Source organism: Pseudochaenichthys georgianus, chromosome 7 (assembly GCF_902827115.2).
Source record: "Pseudochaenichthys georgianus chromosome 7, fPseGeo1.2, whole genome shotgun sequence".
NCBI lineage: Eukaryota > Metazoa > Chordata > Actinopteri > Perciformes > Channichthyidae > Pseudochaenichthys > Pseudochaenichthys georgianus.
Genome location: NC_047509.1, coordinates 1,311,020 through 1,328,160, shown reverse-complemented (window position 1 = coordinate 1,328,160; position 17,141 = coordinate 1,311,020). Strand labels below are relative to the sequence as shown.

The 17,141-nt window shown below is 39.9% G+C and overlaps 2 protein-coding genes across 7 annotated transcripts in view; both read right to left on the bottom strand.

The window, feature by feature from the left end:
* The window catches only part of LOC117449519 (protein NLRC3-like), a 57,645-nt gene that overhangs the window by 24,589 nt on the left and 15,915 nt on the right, over positions 1 to 17,141 (bottom strand). The window lies entirely within an intron of this gene.
* LOC117449047 (protein NLRC3-like) overlaps positions 1 to 17,141 on the bottom strand; it is a 74,559-nt gene that overhangs the window by 45,594 nt on the left and 11,824 nt on the right. For 4 of the 6 annotated variants that reach the window (XM_071203686.1, XM_071203688.1, XM_034086409.2 and 1 more), the window contains exons 5-8: positions 14,728 to 14,901; positions 14,156 to 14,326; positions 13,691 to 13,731; positions 11,265 to 11,727 (exon numbers count right to left, since the gene is read on the bottom strand). In XM_071203686.1, the coding sequence (XP_071059787.1) occupies positions 11,726 to 11,727; positions 13,691 to 13,731; positions 14,156 to 14,326; positions 14,728 to 14,901 (388 nt within the window). In that variant the 3' untranslated portion in view covers positions 11,265 to 11,725. The other 2 variants (XM_071203687.1, XM_071203689.1) reach the window with 2 other exon arrangements.

Here is a 17,141-nt window from a genome sequence, read left to right as displayed (position 1 = left end):
CAAAAAAGAAGAAGAAATCTAGACCGCAAAAATAATTAAACAAGCGAGTACCTGTTTTTCCTGGCCAAGGACAGGTTCATGAACACAACACGAGCGTAACGTGTCTTCTCGTGGTATGTCTCGTCTGAAAGGAGTGCTGAGCACCGGAACGCCGCTCCAGCCCTTAAAATATTGCAATACCCATAAGGAGCCGTACACATGCCGCAGTGTTTGCGTGGCTGTGTCTTTAGTTGTAAGCACAGTGGCGATCTGTTGTTATTAGCATCTGGTTAGCTAGCTATGCTAACGAATTTAAAGAGCTTTTCTACAACCAGGTGGAAGAGAGCTCTCTCCTGAGAGGCTCAAATAACCTCAGCTCAGTGAGGTTAAGGCACACCTTGATATGATAATAATGAGACTAAATGAAAAACAGGTATAAAATACTATATGACAGCAACAAAGAAGTTGTTAAAAATAACAAGAATAGAGTTTAAAAGGGCAGTGATTTGTAAAATATCCAAAAAGGAAAATATGCTACAGTTCTGTTTCATATGGGTGTTGAGAGATGTATCCATAGATCTCTTAATGTTGCTCTCAAAGTGCACCACATTGATGCATTTAACTTCAATATTTAAACATTACACATATCCACAGTATTTAAGTAATGTTAATTGACAATAAATATTGTTGTTTTTGAATTGTACTTTCTTTATTTGATTGGCAGTCAGTTGTTGATTACATGCAGACGTTGATAAAGCTACAGGTCACTTCAATATATATCACACTAATTCATGAAGCAACTTAGACATTTTGATGTTCCGGACCTTTGCATGGCGAGATGTTCTCTAACTGGACCTCGTTGAATTTTAGTTGAAGACCCCTGGTATAGGGGATAGGGGGCAACCCTGTCGTGTACCACGTCCAAGGGCAAAATAGCTTGAATGAGTATCATTGGTGCATACACTAGCTTGGGGAGAAGAGTACAAAAGACGAATCCAAGAGCATAATGTGTTCCCAAATCCAAATTTCTTAAGGACAGAGAATAAGTATCCCCATTCTACCCGATCAAATGCCTTCTCGGCATCAAGAGAGACAACCACCTCAGGAAGGGTGGAGGGTTGCTTAGAGTAAATTATGTTGAAAAGTGTACGTATATTCGAAAATGAGTATCTCCCCTGTATAAAGCCTGTTTGTTCCTCAGAAATGATTTCTGGTATGACTACCTCCAGCCGTCGTGCAAGGACCTTAGCCAGTATCTTGACATCAGCATTAAGGAGACTGAGCGGCCTATAAGAACTACACAGAGTCACGTCCTTATCCTTTTTTAAGAGGAGAGCTATTGAAGCCTGTGTCAAGGTGGGTGGAAGTGAGCCATTACCAAGCGATTCATTGTACATGGCTAAAAGCAGAGGGGCCAACTTAGCATCACATTTTTTCAAGAATTCAGGAGGGAACCCGTCAGGTCCTGGGGCCTTACCGCTCTGCATTCACCTGGTGGATTGCATAACCTCATCAAGAGTGAGAGGGGAATCAAGGTCATCCATAACCTCAGGTGGAACTGAGGGAATCGTCAATTCTTCCAAAAACTGAGTCATATTGGTGGTGTCTGATGGCATCTCTGACTTATACAAGGTAGATTAAAAACTTTTAAAGGCATCATTAATCTGTGCTGGGTCAGAGGTCAAGTTGTTAGAGGAGTCTAGAATTTTAGGAATTAATCGGGAGGCTGCTTTGCGTTTTAATTGGTGCGCGAGCAATCGACTAGCCTTATCGCCATGTTCATAGTATGTTCCCCTTGAGTGCAGTAGCAAACGCTCTGCGTCTTGAGTAGATAGAAGATTGAATTCCGAATGGACATTCAGGCGCCGTTTATAAAGATCTGGGGACGGGGTCGAAGCATATTGGCGGTCTAACTCAAGTATCGCCTTAGAGAGCTCGTCCAGCCTAGCTCTACGGGTCCTGTTAAAATAAGAGGCATAAGAGATTATTTGCCCTCTGAGGTAGGCCTTGAGCAACTCCCATAGGAGAGAATGGGAGGTGGAGCTTGTCTTGTTGGAAAACAGAAAGTCATCAATGGCAGTGGAGATTGTACTACAAAACTTGGCATCAGAGAGCAGGAGTGAATTGAATCTCCACCGTGAAGGTGTACGAGGTTGAGTAGACAGAGATATGTCCAGAGTTAAAGGACCATGGTCAGAGATGATGATTGGTAAATATTCTGAAGAGGTAGTAACCTTGGGCAGCAATTTATGGTCAATGAAAAAATAGTCAATGCGAGAAAAAGAATGATGTACATGAGAGAAAAAGGAGTAATCACGAGACTGAGGATTATTATATCTCCAGGGGTCGGCAAGGCCATTCAGAGACATAAAGTCAGAAAATGACCTTGCCATAGTGGACGGAGAGAACGTGGTGGGAGAAGAGCGGTCTAAGGATGGGTCAATAGCACAGTTTAAGTCCCCTCCCAGTATTAAAAGGTGGGTGTTGAGACATGGGATTTTGCTCAGCAAGCTGTTAGAGAACGCAGAATTATCAAAATTGGGAGCATATACATTCACCAATACAACAGGAGTTTGCCAAACCATACCAGTAATAATTAAATATCTCCCATTTCTGTCAGAAATAATGTGAGTGGTGGGAAAATGTATCCTCTTATTTATGAGGATTGCAACACCTCTGGCTTTGGAGTCAAAATCTGAGTGGAAGACCTGACTATAATGTTGATTTTTAAGCCTATGGTGGTCTTTGATGCGTAAGTGTGTCTCCTGTAAAAAAACGACATCTGCATTTAACTTTCTGAGGTGAGAAAAAACTCTTGACCTTTTGACAGGGCTGTTCATAGCCTTTACATTCCAGGACAAGAATTTTGTGGAGTTAGGTCTATCTGGAGTCAAACCATTATCCGCCATCTATCCCATACAAACTGGAAAGTGCAGTGGCCCAGGCAATTGCAAAGTGGAGAGAGAAAAGAAAAAAACAATAAATGCAAATATACAAACATACCCTTAACAGACAACAATATAACAACTCACCCAAGTCCCGTGCCCAGGTCCCCATCCCCAAACGATGGAGACGGCAGGCAAGAAAGCCTTGCGGTTTCCGGTGCGGAGGCGAAAAGCTCCTACTATCTATAGTACTCCTAACACATAACTGGTAGCTCTGCAGCTTGTTTACATAATCTAACTAGAGTATGGAAAACACATAAGCATGTAACAAAAAGTGAGCTCATTTGAAAGATGGCTAATAAGAATTGCAGTAAAACACGTCTCAATCAGACCTTTAAGCACATCAAAGCCCTGAGTATAGACCCAGTTAAACATAATATTCCAAAACATCTCCCTTAAAGTGAATTTAGGGAAAAAAACAGCTTAGCAAAGCAGGAGACAGAGCTCTGAAAAAATGCTTCAATAATACTTAAGTTAACTTAAAGGAATGAAAAATGAAATTGCTTCAAATAGGCTGACAATTAAACGTTAAAGGATAAGTACACCAACCTATATCAACAGCCAGCCCAGGCCATGTATCTCTTAAATGTTTATAGATCCTCCGTCGGGTGTCGCCTTCGGCCGCGCCTCCGGTGCCCCGAAGTGGCGCCTGGCGTAATCCAGTGCAGCTTTAGGGTCAGTGAAAGAGTGCTGCTGACCCCCGTGAGTGACGATGAGCCTGGCTGGATAGAGAAGCCCGTACCTGACGTCCGGTTTGTTACGCAGGATTTCCCTTGCCGGAGTAAACTCCCTCCTGCGATTTACCACAGTCGGTGGATAATCAGGAAATAGCTGGATTCGCTTGTCTTGGTATATCAGGTTTCCAGAGCCGGTGGCTTTGCGTAGAATGTCCTCCACGGCATGATAATAGTGAAGCCTCAGGATGAATGGGCGAGGCGGTTGTCCGTCGGAGGGACGCTGTCGGAGAGATCGGTGGCAGCGGTCGATCAGCGGCTTCTGATCCAGGGATAAGAGGTCGGTGAGAAGCTGCGAAATAAACTCTCTGGGACGTGTGCCTTCCTTCCCTTCAGGCACTCCAATCATGCGGATGTTGTTCCTCCTGCTACGTCCCTCCAGGTCCTCACATTTATCCGACAGTTAAGCAGTATCGGCCGTCAAGCGAGCCACTTCGGTTTGCAGCCGGGTGATGTCATCTGAGTGTTGAGTTGCGGCACCTTCAACTTCCTTGATGGCCTCCGTGTGTGCTAGCATAGTAGCTTTGATTGCCACCAATGCTGTCTGCGTGTCCCCTTTCATAATGGAGAATTCCTTTTTTAGGTTCTCAGTGACAGTCTCAATCCGGGAATCAATCGTGGCGCAAATTTCTTTTTTGTTTTGAGCCATCTCTCTGCGGAGTGTCTCAAGGGCGGCTAGCACCATGTCGGCCGGGACACTGCTCTCCTCGTGTTGTTCCTTGTCAGGCGATCTCGGTGATTCTCCCGGGCCTCCCTCCGCCGCGCAGAGCTTTGTCGATTTCGTCTTCACCATGGTTGAAAAAAATCTATTTTATAGTTCCCGAAAGATGATATGATCATTAAATAAATAAATGTGTGATATAGTATTGAGCTGGTCGGATTTAAGCGTGTTTTTTATAGTAAAGCTGCAGAGCTCGTTCAGATTGCTACCACTAGTCCCTCATCGCGCCAGAAACTCCCTCCTTTTCATTCTTAAATGAAATTACAAGGACTTTAATGGCACATTTCCACCGCAGGCCTCGCTCGACCTAGTATAAAACAAAATGCACATACTGTAGTCAACACATTAGTGTATCCACTGTCCTGCCCAATCACGGTTGAGTTATTTCAAATGTATCATTTTCCAACTGTCCATCAAATATCCCAACTGCCATTTCACCTCTGGCTGCTGTGGAGGATGGATGTCAGCGGAGGAGAGTCTTAACACTAGGTAAGTTATACAGAAACAAAACGTTTTTAACAAAGTGAGCCGATATATTGTCATAATGTGAGCAAGCTAGGGGTCTAAATAAATATTTTTTAACTTAATTAAATATGTTTTGCCAATGTTGAACAGCTAACTATTGTTTAAGTTTAGCTGCCTGGATGACAATTATTTTCCTTTAGGCCGTTCTTCTTTTTAATTATATTTATTTTTATTTTAACTTAATGTAGCTTACACTCTTTTCTGTGACCATCATTCTTCAATCGGCATTATATTGATAGCATCAGCAGCTATATGTTTAATGCTATCTAGCTACTTTGGCTGGGTTTCATTGTTCGGCCAGATGTGGAGGGAAAGTGTGAGTGAGAAGACCAACAGGGGCTGCGTTGATATACTGTCTCTTACAGTGCAAATAAGTAACTCGGCACTAAAGTTATTTATTAGTAGTAAGTGTACACTACAGTCTACCTGTTTCTGACTAAAAACATCAGCCACTACACTATACTTGCAAATATTATATTGTGTAGAAGGCAGATTTCATATCTGCCTCTTGTCGCGGGTAGTTGTGTATGTGATGCAGCGGCACGTCAGGCCTTCCCTTCCGATTATTTGATTGGTCGGAAGGGAAGGGCCGGCGGGCTTTCCTTGACATGTCCCTGACACAGCGGACTGTGGGTGTAGTATACAGTGAGTGTAGCGTGCAATACTGTGTTTCACCACACATGAATTAAGAGGGGCGCTGTTTCAGTCTTTGTAAAATGGATTTCGGATCCTTAACAGCTATGCTGTGCCCATGTATAGAATCATTTTACAGTACTATGTCCATCCTCTGTTAGTGACTGACATGATGACATAATAAAATGAAGGTCCACAGTGTTAACATGTAGAATACAAGTTTACCTAGAGGCCGTTTTATGATTACCCTGTCAGTGTGCTGTTTAGTTAGCTATTTAGCTAGCAAACATTAGCTGGGTGATTCTCTGAATCGAATGCCGATTTTAAATGAAAGGACACCTATATTTTAAAGCAATGAATGTAAAACTAAATATATATATATATATATATTATTTGTCCTGTTTCCTTAGACTAAAATGCGTAAGGCGGCACAGGATCTCTTGGCCGTACTGAAGGCGAGTGGCGGTATGTTTTATATATGTCTTATATATTGTATTTATTTTGACTTGGATACTGGAGGACATAGGCAGCTTGGTAACTTTATATGTTATCCTGTGTATAAAAGCAGAGATGTAAATATGAACTCAAAGGATTCTACCTGAGGTAACGAACATGTTTGGTATTTGTGTATAACCTATGAATATAGCCCATAAATGTTACGTTTATGAAATCATGTAACCTACATCTTGTTTAAGGAAAACTGAAGACCAGGGACAGTCAGGGGAAAGCAGACAGCAGACACAGTGCAGGAACACCAGCAAACCCTGCCTGTTCGTGCAGAGAGTTCTGTTCAGGACCAAATGACCAGGTTTGAATGTTGTTATATATACAATTCCCATGTTAGCCTGGACCTATTATTTATGTTATTCTTATTGAAATAAGATAGTCATTATTTATTACCTTCTTTTGAAAGGATTCAAGCCAGGGAAATATACAATTATTTCTTAAATAGTTCTGTTAAAGTTCGTTCCACAGTTTTGCCGCTTTTGTATTACTTCAAATGTCATCTTCACCGGTCAAACAAAAACGTCAGATCCTTTCCCAAAAGTGCAAAGAAAATAACAGGCCCTAGAACAGTTCGTGTTCCATTCTTCTTCCTCCGAGAAAACCCCTAAGCCCTCTGAGGAGCTTATTCTCTTGCAGGCTGGGCTGGGAAGAAGGTCTGCACATGTCCCGGAGGATGCTGACCATAAGGAGGTAAATATGACTCTTTGGTTTTATAAGAGCAACAAAATGAAATTGGAAAAGAAAGTGTGTTCTCACAATCACTTTATCAGAAAGTTACATATTTTAGTGTTAAGACTGATATCATAATGAGTAATGTGCATCTAACAGGCATGCAAACGGTCTGTAATACAATTAAAGAACATTTTGTTAACCACTATTTGCATTATTTTAATCAATAGATTACAAATATCCTTTGTGAGGTCTACCCCAAGGTGGCTGAGCTAGAGGGAGCCTGGCTTATACACAAGGCTATGAGTAAAAAGCAGAAGATTCCATTTGTATTTTATTTATTAATCACGGTTGAGTTATTTCAAATGTATCATTTTTCAACTGTCCAACTGTCCATCAAATATCACAACTGCCATTTCACCTCTGGCTGCTGTGGAGGATGGATGTCAGCGGAGGAGAGTCTTAACACTAGGTAAGTTATACAGAAACAAAACGTTTTTAACAAAGTGAGCAAATATATTGTCATAATGTGAGCAAGCTAGGGGTCTAAATACATATTTTTTAACTGAATTAAATATGTTTTGCCAATGTTGAACAGCTAACTATTGTTTGAGTTTAGCTGCCTGGATGACAATTATTTTCCTTTAGGCCGTTCTTCTTTTTAATTATATTTATTTTATTTTAACTTAATGTAGCTTACACTCTTTTCTGTGACCATCATTCTTCAATCGGCATTATATTGATAGCATCAGTAGCTATATGTTTAATGCTATCTAGCTACTTTGGCTAGGTTTCATTGTTCGGCCAGACGTGGCGGGAAAGTGTGAGTGAGAAGACCGACAGAGGCTGCGTTGATATACTCTCTCTTACAGTGCAAATAAGTAACTCAGCACTAAAGTTATTTATTAGTAGTAAGTGTACACTACAGTCTACCTGTTTCTGACTAAAAACATCAGCCACTACACTATACTTGCAAATATTATGTTGTGTAGAAGGCAGATTTCATATCTGCCTCTTGTCGCGGGTAGTTGTGTATGTGATGCAGCGGCACGTCAGGCCTTCCCTTCCGATTATTTGATTGGTCGGAAGGGAAGGGCCGGCGGGCTTTCCTTGACATGTCCCTGACACAGCGGACTGTGGGTGTAGTATACAGTGAGTGTAGCGTGCAATACTGTGTTTCACCACACATTAATTAAGAGGGGAGCTGTTTCAGTCTTTGTAAAATGGATTTCGGATCCTTAACAGCTATGCTGTGCCCATGTATAGAATCATTTTACAGTACTATGTCCATCCTCTGTTAGTGACTGACATGATGACATAATAAAATGAAGGTCCACAGTGTTAACATGTAGAATACAAGTTTACCTAGAGGCCGTTTTATGATTACCCTGTCAGTGTGCTGTTTAGTTAGCTATTTAGCTAGAAAACATTAGCTGGGTGATTCTCTGAATCGAATGCCGATTTTAAATGAAAGAACACCTATATTTTAAAGCAATGAATGTAAAACTAAATATATATATATTATTTGTCCTGTTTCCTTAGACTAAAATGCGTAAGGCGGCACAGGATCTGTTGGCCGTACTGAAGGCGAATGGCTGTATGTTTTATATATGTCTTATATATTGTATTTATTTTGACTTGGATACTGGAGGACATAGGCAGCTTGGTAACTTTATATGTTATCCTGTGTATAAAAGCAGAGATGTAAATATTAACTCAAAGGATTCTACCTGAGGTAACGAACATGTTTGGTATTTGTGTATAACCTATGAATATAGCCCATAAATGTTACGTTTATGAAATCATGTAACCTACATCTTGTTTAAGGAAAACTGAAGACCAGGGACAGTCAGGGGAAAGCAGACAGCAGACACAGTGCAGGAACACCAGCAAACCCTGCCTGTTCGTGCAGAGAGTTCTGTTCAGGACCAAATGACCAGGTTTGAATGTTGTTATATATACAATTCCCATGTTAGCCTGGACCTATTATTTATGTTATTCTTATTGAAATAAGATAGTCATTATTTATTACCTTCTTTTGAAAGGATTCAAGCCAGGGAAATATACAATTATTTCTTAAATAGTTCTGTTAAAGTTCGTTCCACAGTTTTGCCGCTTTTGTATTACTTCAAATGTCATCTTCACCGGTCAAACAAAAACGTCAGATCCTTTCCCAAAAGTGCAAAGAAAAGAACAGGCCCTAGAACAGTTCGTGTTCCATTCTTCTTCCTCGCCTCTTCCTCCGAGAAAACCCCTAAGCCCTCTGAGGAGCTCATTCTCTTGCAGGCTGGGCTGAGAAGAAGGTCTGCACATGTCCCGTAGGATGCTGACCATAAGGAGGTAAATATGACTCTTTGGTTTTATAAGAGCAACAAAATGAAATTGGAAAAGAAAGTGTGTTCTCACAATCACTTTATCAGAAAGTTACATATTTTAGTGTTAAGACTGATATCATAATGAGTAATGTGCATCCAACAGGCATGCAAACTGTCTGTAATACAATTAAAGAACATTTTGTTAACCACTATTTGCATTATTTTAATCAATAGATTACAAATATCCTCTGTGAGGTCTACCCCAAGGTGGCTGAGCTAGAGGGAGCCTGGCTTATACACAAGGCTATGAGTAAAAAGCAGAAGATTCCATTTGTATTTTATTTATTACAAGCTGATTTAAGAATGTTTGTAATAAAAGTAATTGATTTGAAATGTATGATCCTTCCAACAAACCGTATAAGAGAAATATATGTTTCAACCCCAACAGGAGAATCTGGTCAAAGAAAGTTGTGTGTAATATCCCCGGAGGAGGAGGGCTACTCAGGGGCCAGTCTCGTGAAGGCAAGGGTTGCCTCTACATAATGCCCATCCAGCAAACTTTGGACACTTCTCCCTTGGCCCTCACAGCTCCAGAGTTCGAGAGCATGCCAAAGGCACGGTGCATGACGTGTTATAAGGATGTGCCTTTGCAGCTGCTTACAATGCATGTACAGAGTTGTAGGCCGGAGCAGATATCTGGCCCGGAGCTTGATGTCCCTTTTGAGCATGCTGACTGAAACATAAATGGTCTTTTCTGCCTATTTGATGTACAGGTGTTTAAAATATGTCAGCACAGTTCCCATCAGCCTATCCCATACTTTGTAATAACATTACTTTTTGGTAACTCTATATCTTTATAACTCCTGTTATTGTTTGATGTTTGCTCTTATAGACCCACACAGATGAGTCTGATGATGATGTCCAGTTTCTCAACACCACAGAGGACTATGACAATCAAGTAAGCAATCAAAACATAGGTTTCATCCTTGTTAGTATTATTTCATACGTTTGAGCATCCAAATGCATGATGTGAATGAGTAACAATGATATTTTACAGGTGTCCACTGATAAGGCAACATCATCGGGTCATAAGGTGAGGAGACTACAGTGCTACAATACAGGCCTTTCTTTTTAGTATATATTTTTAAAATATATTTCTTTTTTTGCCATTTGTTTTTTTCCTGTGCTTTGTATAACATGTGAGATCTTCTTTTTTTGTAAATGTTTTTCTCTTATGTCACAGGTTGCTTGTCCGGTGTGTGGAGAACTCTTTTCACAGTCATAAATATATTTCGTCATAAATATCCATGCAGAATTCTGTGGGGTTACAGAGGAGAGGTAAAAGTATTTTCAATAAATGCATGTCTAACATTGTTGTATGAATTCCTTGTGCATTTGGATTTGCATTCCTTTGTAGAGTCACTTTATTTGCCCCCCTTTTACTGAGGCCATCCTACATTTGAACATTTGATGGATTCAGGTTTAATTTATGGATATTTAAAACATGTTACATCTTTCCAGCGTCATTAACGAGGAAGTGCCAGAGCCAAGCACCCCGGACCAGACCAGGGCAGAGCAGATATACAGAAAATCTATTGCAAAGAGATTAAGTTTACCACCAGAGCTGAATGTTTTAAAATATTGTTTTTCTTTGATGTAGCTTGTCAGACCTCCTGGACAACTCAAAAATGTTTAAAATAAATGTCACAAGGGAAGATCTACTTCAGAGGGGCCTGAAACAGTGGGCGAGGCAGAAACAGGCCTCACCCCAGAACACCATCATCGTCTCCTTCATTGGAGAAAATGGTATCGATCAGGGGACTCTGAGGAAATAAGTCCTCACTGGTATGTGGTCCCCGTTAAGGCTGACACCATTCGCTAAGTGCAAATGTCCTATGTTGCCAATGTGAATAATCTTGAATCTTCCCTATGGAGAAAATGCATTGCTTTTTGTCGAAAGAACCGGAAGTGGTACAAATGCTAACTTACTTCCGGGTTTTTGGACGTGTCACTGTGGTTATCTATTCAACTCTGCACTTTCTAAAACACTGCACACGGTTCTCTGAGTAATACACAGAGATCTGACATATTCACCTGTCAGCCATTTTCAAAACACTGCCATTAAACATGCTACACATATGAGCCAATGAACAAATACACATAAAAGCTGACCGTTAACGCCTGGCTGCTTTACTGTTGACTCATCAATCAGGATACAAGTTCAACACATGGGATATTTATTTTTAAAATTATTTTTTTTATTACAGGGCTGAGAAAATAATAATTAGTCTTGAAGTTACATGAAAAAAAAATCAAATATCCTGTGAAAAGAAAAGAAGATTTAAGTAGTTAATTAATGAGAAAGGCACTCGGATAGAAAGTCGGAAACATTTTAAATATTTGTTTAAAGAAATTGTAAATAGAATGTCCAAAGAAAGTAATTCTTATTACAGTTTTTTTTTATATATATTTCACAAATCTGCTTTGACTGCAGCCTGAGAAACTTCTGGATTCAGTCTAAAAGCATCCTTTTTTTACTTTAAACATGATCTTTAATAATGTTGTAGTTTAGTTTAATTTTGCGAGGTCGACTGGTTGGACTCCTCACTGGGACTCTGGTTCTGGACCAGCGTGCAGGGTCCAAGAGTTCTTGGAGGGAAGGAGCGCTTTCTGCCGCAGGACTCGGGGGATGGGAGTTCCTGAACATGGAGAAACAGCTTCAGTTATTATGCTCCAAATATCTGGAACAAAGTCACAGAAAGAATGTGTCTGCAGCTCAGAGAGTCCTGCTGGGAACCCACACATGTTGAGGAGCCCACAGTGTGATGATAGACATGTACAGTACGGGTCCCCAGCACATAGAAGCTGCCGGATGCTAACCTGCATATGTTGGGAGAGCTTTACAGATCAGGAGAGGAACTAAGGCAAGGCAAGTTTATTTATATAGCACTTTCCAACACAAGGCAATTCAAAGTGCTTTACAAAAAATGAAAGACATTAAGAAAATGGCATTTAAAATCAGTCATTAAAAAGAAAAGCTAATAAAATAAACATTAAAAGAAAAAATACATGGATAAAAGTTACAGTGCAGTCTAAGATATGAATAGTTCAATTAAACATTAAAAGAAAAAGTACATGGATACAAGTTACAGTGCAGTCTAAGATATGAATAGTTCAATTAAAAGCAGCAACAAAAAGAAAAGTCTTCAGCCTGGATTAACTAAGTACATTTACTCAAGTACTGTACTTAAGTACAATGTTGAGGTACTTGTACTTTACCTGAGTATTTCCATTTTGGGCTACTTTGTACTTCTACTCCACAACAGTTCAGAGGTAAATGGTGTACTTTTACTCCACTACATTTATTTAATACCCGATATGATCAATAATTATAAAACGTATCATATATATTATTCTGAAATGGACCAATCTACACAATGAATACTTTTGGTACTTTAACTATATTTTGATGCTAATAGTTTTCTACTTTTATTGAGTAACATTTGAATGCAGGCCTTTTACTGTAACGGAGTATTCCCACACTCTTGTACCAGGGTTTCCGCTAGAATTTTTTCTCGCCGGTCAAATGTCCGGGAAGAATTTATTTTACCGGACTAATTTGAAATTTACCGGTCATATTTCAATGATAATAATAAGAGTTGTGTAGCAGAGTTTCCGTTAGCAGGTAATTCCCGGACTATGAGCAGATATGCTTCAGTTTAAAACTCAGTTCACGGGGCTCATTTTTATATTGCTTCAGTTTATAATCGTAACATGATCAAAAAATTCAGATTCATTTTTCAATAAATGATTCCACAAACAACAAACAACATAATTATTACATTCAAACAAACTACTTGTAGTAGATAACGTACATTATTCAGAAGTTTACATCAACTTTGAATAATAACACGGGAGAAACGGATCCTCTCTCTCCTGACAGCACGTCAGTTTCTCATGCAGCTCCTGCAGCTCGCTAAACAGAGGGCGGGGCTTCAGGTGATCCTGCAGAGCTGCGTGTCTCGGTCAGACTCAGCAGCTGATCTGATCTCTCTCGCGTCCGGTTACACTTCACTCGCGTTTATGTCCATATCGATCAGATCCAGCTCTCCTGATCGGCCTTTATAGAGAGCACCGATCAAACTATTAAGAGTGAATATCGGCCGATAATGACCGGCGGCCGATCGATCGGAGCCTCCCTAATTATTACCAGACATTTTGACCGTCAGGTTTTGAATTTACCGGTTTTTTATACATTTTACCAGCTAAAAACCGGTAATTACCGGCTAACGGAAACCCTGTCTTGTACATCTACTTTTCTCAAGTACAAGATCTGAGAACTTGTACTTGTACTCAAGTACAAGATCTGAGTAGTTGTACTTTTACTGAAGTACCTGATATGAGTACTTTTACTGAAGTATATGTTGATGGTAATACTGTAACAGACTGGTTATAATGTTGATGTTTTCATGTGTTTTATTCTTCAGAGTTTATGTACATCTTACAGAGTGTCAGTGAACGCCTCACTGTGTTGATAGACAGTTGTTGTGAAGAGAAACAGCCAAAATGATGAAGAGAGAAACCAGAGTGTTGTTTTCCTCTGAGGACGTGCTCCATCAAAGAGTTTCATGTCTGGATGAATGGAGGATATTCAGTACTCACAGGTCTTCTGGATCTTGGCTCTGATCGTCTCATCTCTGATCCTGTAGGGATGAACACAATCCAACAGTTATGGATCCAGTTTAAAATAAGTGTTTGTTCTTTGAGTCAGCTTCAGAGTCCTGATCTCATGCTTTACATCCCATCATATCTTCTCTGCAACACTACGACTGACTGCCACAGCTCTCAGCTGCATGACAGGAAGTAACAGCCATTAGTCAAGGAACTAAAAACATCCCATCAAACACAGACTACCTTTTCCACTCTTCTGTCAAACCCCATACGTCTGGTGGAAAGTTGATGACTGACTAAACGTGGCTTTGCATTTCCAGCTGGCCTTCTCTAGTTGATGGAAGAATGAGAGAGCCTGCAGTCAGTGGGTAACATCACTGATCTGTTTCCCAGTGAGAGAAACACCTCCCTGTGTTTCATACAATACTGCTGAACCAGCAGAGACCCCGTACTGACCTGAGGGTCTCCAGTCTGCAGTCTGGACTCTCCAGAAGATCTCTCAGCAGCTCCACATCTGAATCCTGCAGAGCGTTGTGACTCAGGTCCAGATCTCTCAGATGGAGGTTGGACTTCAGAGCTGAGGCCAGAACAGAACAGCTGATCTCTGACAAACTGCAGCCCTCCAGTCTGAATAAAGAAAACATGATGTCACTTTAGAAAACAAAGTTCCTGTTTGAAATAACTCCAGGTTTAATAATCCGTTCAGAGTCAAACAGGGTTTTAATGTCAGAGATGATGCAGAAACAATCCACTGATAATCTGGAACTTTAACTTTGATCAGATGTTGAACAACTCCATCTCCCTCACAGCTCCTCAGTACTGACAGCATCTCCACTGACTCCTGGAGCACAGGGTGAGTCTGTGGAAGCTCAAACTCTCTCCCTCACACATTCACCTTCTCTCTGTTACTCTGATCAATATTCAATCATTAGCAAAAACGGAACAAATTAAAATAACATTGTATTTGTTCAAATTCAGAAAATCACAAACACAAACAGATCAATATGAACTGCAGTCAGTGAACTGACCTGAGAGCCTCCAGTCTGCAGTTGGGACTCTTTAGTCCAGAACTCAGCAGCTCCACTTCTGAATCCATCAGAGCGTTGTGAGTCAGCTCCAGCTCTCTCAGATGGGAGGGGTCAGACTTCAAAGCTGAGGCCACGACTTCATAGTCAGTCTTTGAGAGTCCACAGAGAGTAAGTCTATAATAAAACATATATTACAACATTTGTTAAAAGAGGAAACATTATATTAACCTCAAGCATTTGATGAACAAATATTTCACATGTTCTGATAGACATCTACTGTTAGTGCATTTAATATAATATATTATAATAGAGTTTAATATGTTGTCAGTGTGATCTGATCACATGTGTGTGCTCCTGCTGTCACTGACTTACCAAAAGAAACAGAAATTAAATTAATCACTTGATAATTTTAGAGATGTACATATTAAAATGTTAATTAATATTTTGATGTGGATGAAGGATGCTTTGGCTTCTCTGAGCATCTGAACATTTATTGCGCACACAATTAACAAACCAATACAGTTATATGTTTATTTTTGTATCAGACATAACTCTGTTATTGGTGGGAAATGTTATAGATCTTATTTTAAACTCTAATAGTATACATTGATATTAAAACATGTGTCTGTTTAATGATAAAAGAAACTACTAGAAAGTAGGGCTGTGCAATTAATCATATTTTAATCGCGATTACGATTATGGCTTCCGGCGATTATGAAAACAGCATAATTGACAAAATACGATTATTTTGCTGGGTGCGCTTTCGCCCCCCCTAAAAGCCCACTCGGCCACGTGGGAGTGACATGTGTTGTGAGTGTTCAGCACGAGCGAAGATGTCAGAACAAGAGCAGCAACTCGTTAAAAAGAAAGGTAAAACTATTTCCACTAAGTACTTTGTCATTACATTTCACATCGCTAAAGATATGTGCCCAGTTAGCACTGTTAGCAACCAGGGCTTTAAGCAACTTGTCAACACGTTGGACAAGCGTCTGCGCTGCCTGCACTATATGACAAATGCCGTGGGGAAGTTGAGAGAGATGTGGCTTCAGCTGACTACTTTGCCACCACAACAGACCTATGGTCTAGCCCAGGGGTGCCCAACCAGTCGATCGCGAGATGTGTCTAAAAATAGAACAACAATATTCTGTTTTATCGTTAATGTCCTGTAACATAATCTTCCTGTGCCAGAATAATGCACTTGAACGCATCAAAGCTTGGTGATTGGCCGGCGTCACCCCATGTGTCGGGCGTGGCTAGGGTCTTCAGTACAGGTGGCTTGTCACCTGCCTGCGCTCATCTCTGAAACCAGACTATGTCAACAGGCTGGTGTTTCTGGCAAAGCATCTTTAAGAGATGACATGAGCAGCCCTACCAGCATTTGCCATGGTGGCCTAAACATTTTTATTTGGTCTTAAATTGTAGTTCAACATTTATTTCCTGTTACTTCTGGACCATGACGGTTGGCCAGCCTTCAACGTTTAACTGAGTGGAATAATGAATATGTTTTACCAACATGTTGGCTATATGTTAAGGAGTTTTCAGCAGGTTGTGACAGTGCACTGCATCATATTTGATTTAATTTATTTTTATTTATCATATTAATAATATACGTTTAGTATGGTTTTAGAAGTGCGCTCCAACATATTTGTTGATCTTTTTTTATTGGTAAAATATTATTTGTTTTAAAGTTCAATAAATGGTCAATGAATAATCGTCAAAATAATCGTGATATCAATTATTGACCCAAATAATCGTGATTATGATTTTTGCCATAATCGCACAGCCCTAGTTCAACATTTATTTCCTGTTACTTCTGGACCATGACGGTTGGCCAGCCTTCAACGTTTGACTGAGTGGAATATGTTGAATATGTTTTACCAAAATGTTGGCTATATGTTAAGGAGTTTTCATTAGGTTGTGACAGTGCACTGCATCATATTTGATTTAATTTATTTTGGTCCAATTTATTTTTATTTATCATATTAATAATATATGTTTAGTATGGTTTTGGAAGTGCGCTCCAACATATTTGTTGATCTTGTTTATTGGTTTAAGTTCAATAAATGGTCAATGAATAATCGTCAAAATAATCGTGATATCAATTATTGACCCAAATAATCGTGATTATGATTTTTGCCATAATCGCACAGCCCTACTAGAAAGTAATAATAACATGTTTCTGTGGCAACCTCTCAAGTCCTTCATGTGTTTGACATGTCGCCTCCATCACTCAATATGAAGAGAGGAACGCTTCAGTTTAACTATTATTATAAATAAATAGAAGAACAGTGTTGGTTTTATTTTTGCTCTCTCAGTATTTAAACAGCATAAATGTTATAGTGTTTATTTGAATAATTAAACTCCTGATCAGAGTTGGGTGTAACGCGTTACAAAGTAACGTTACACCCAATATT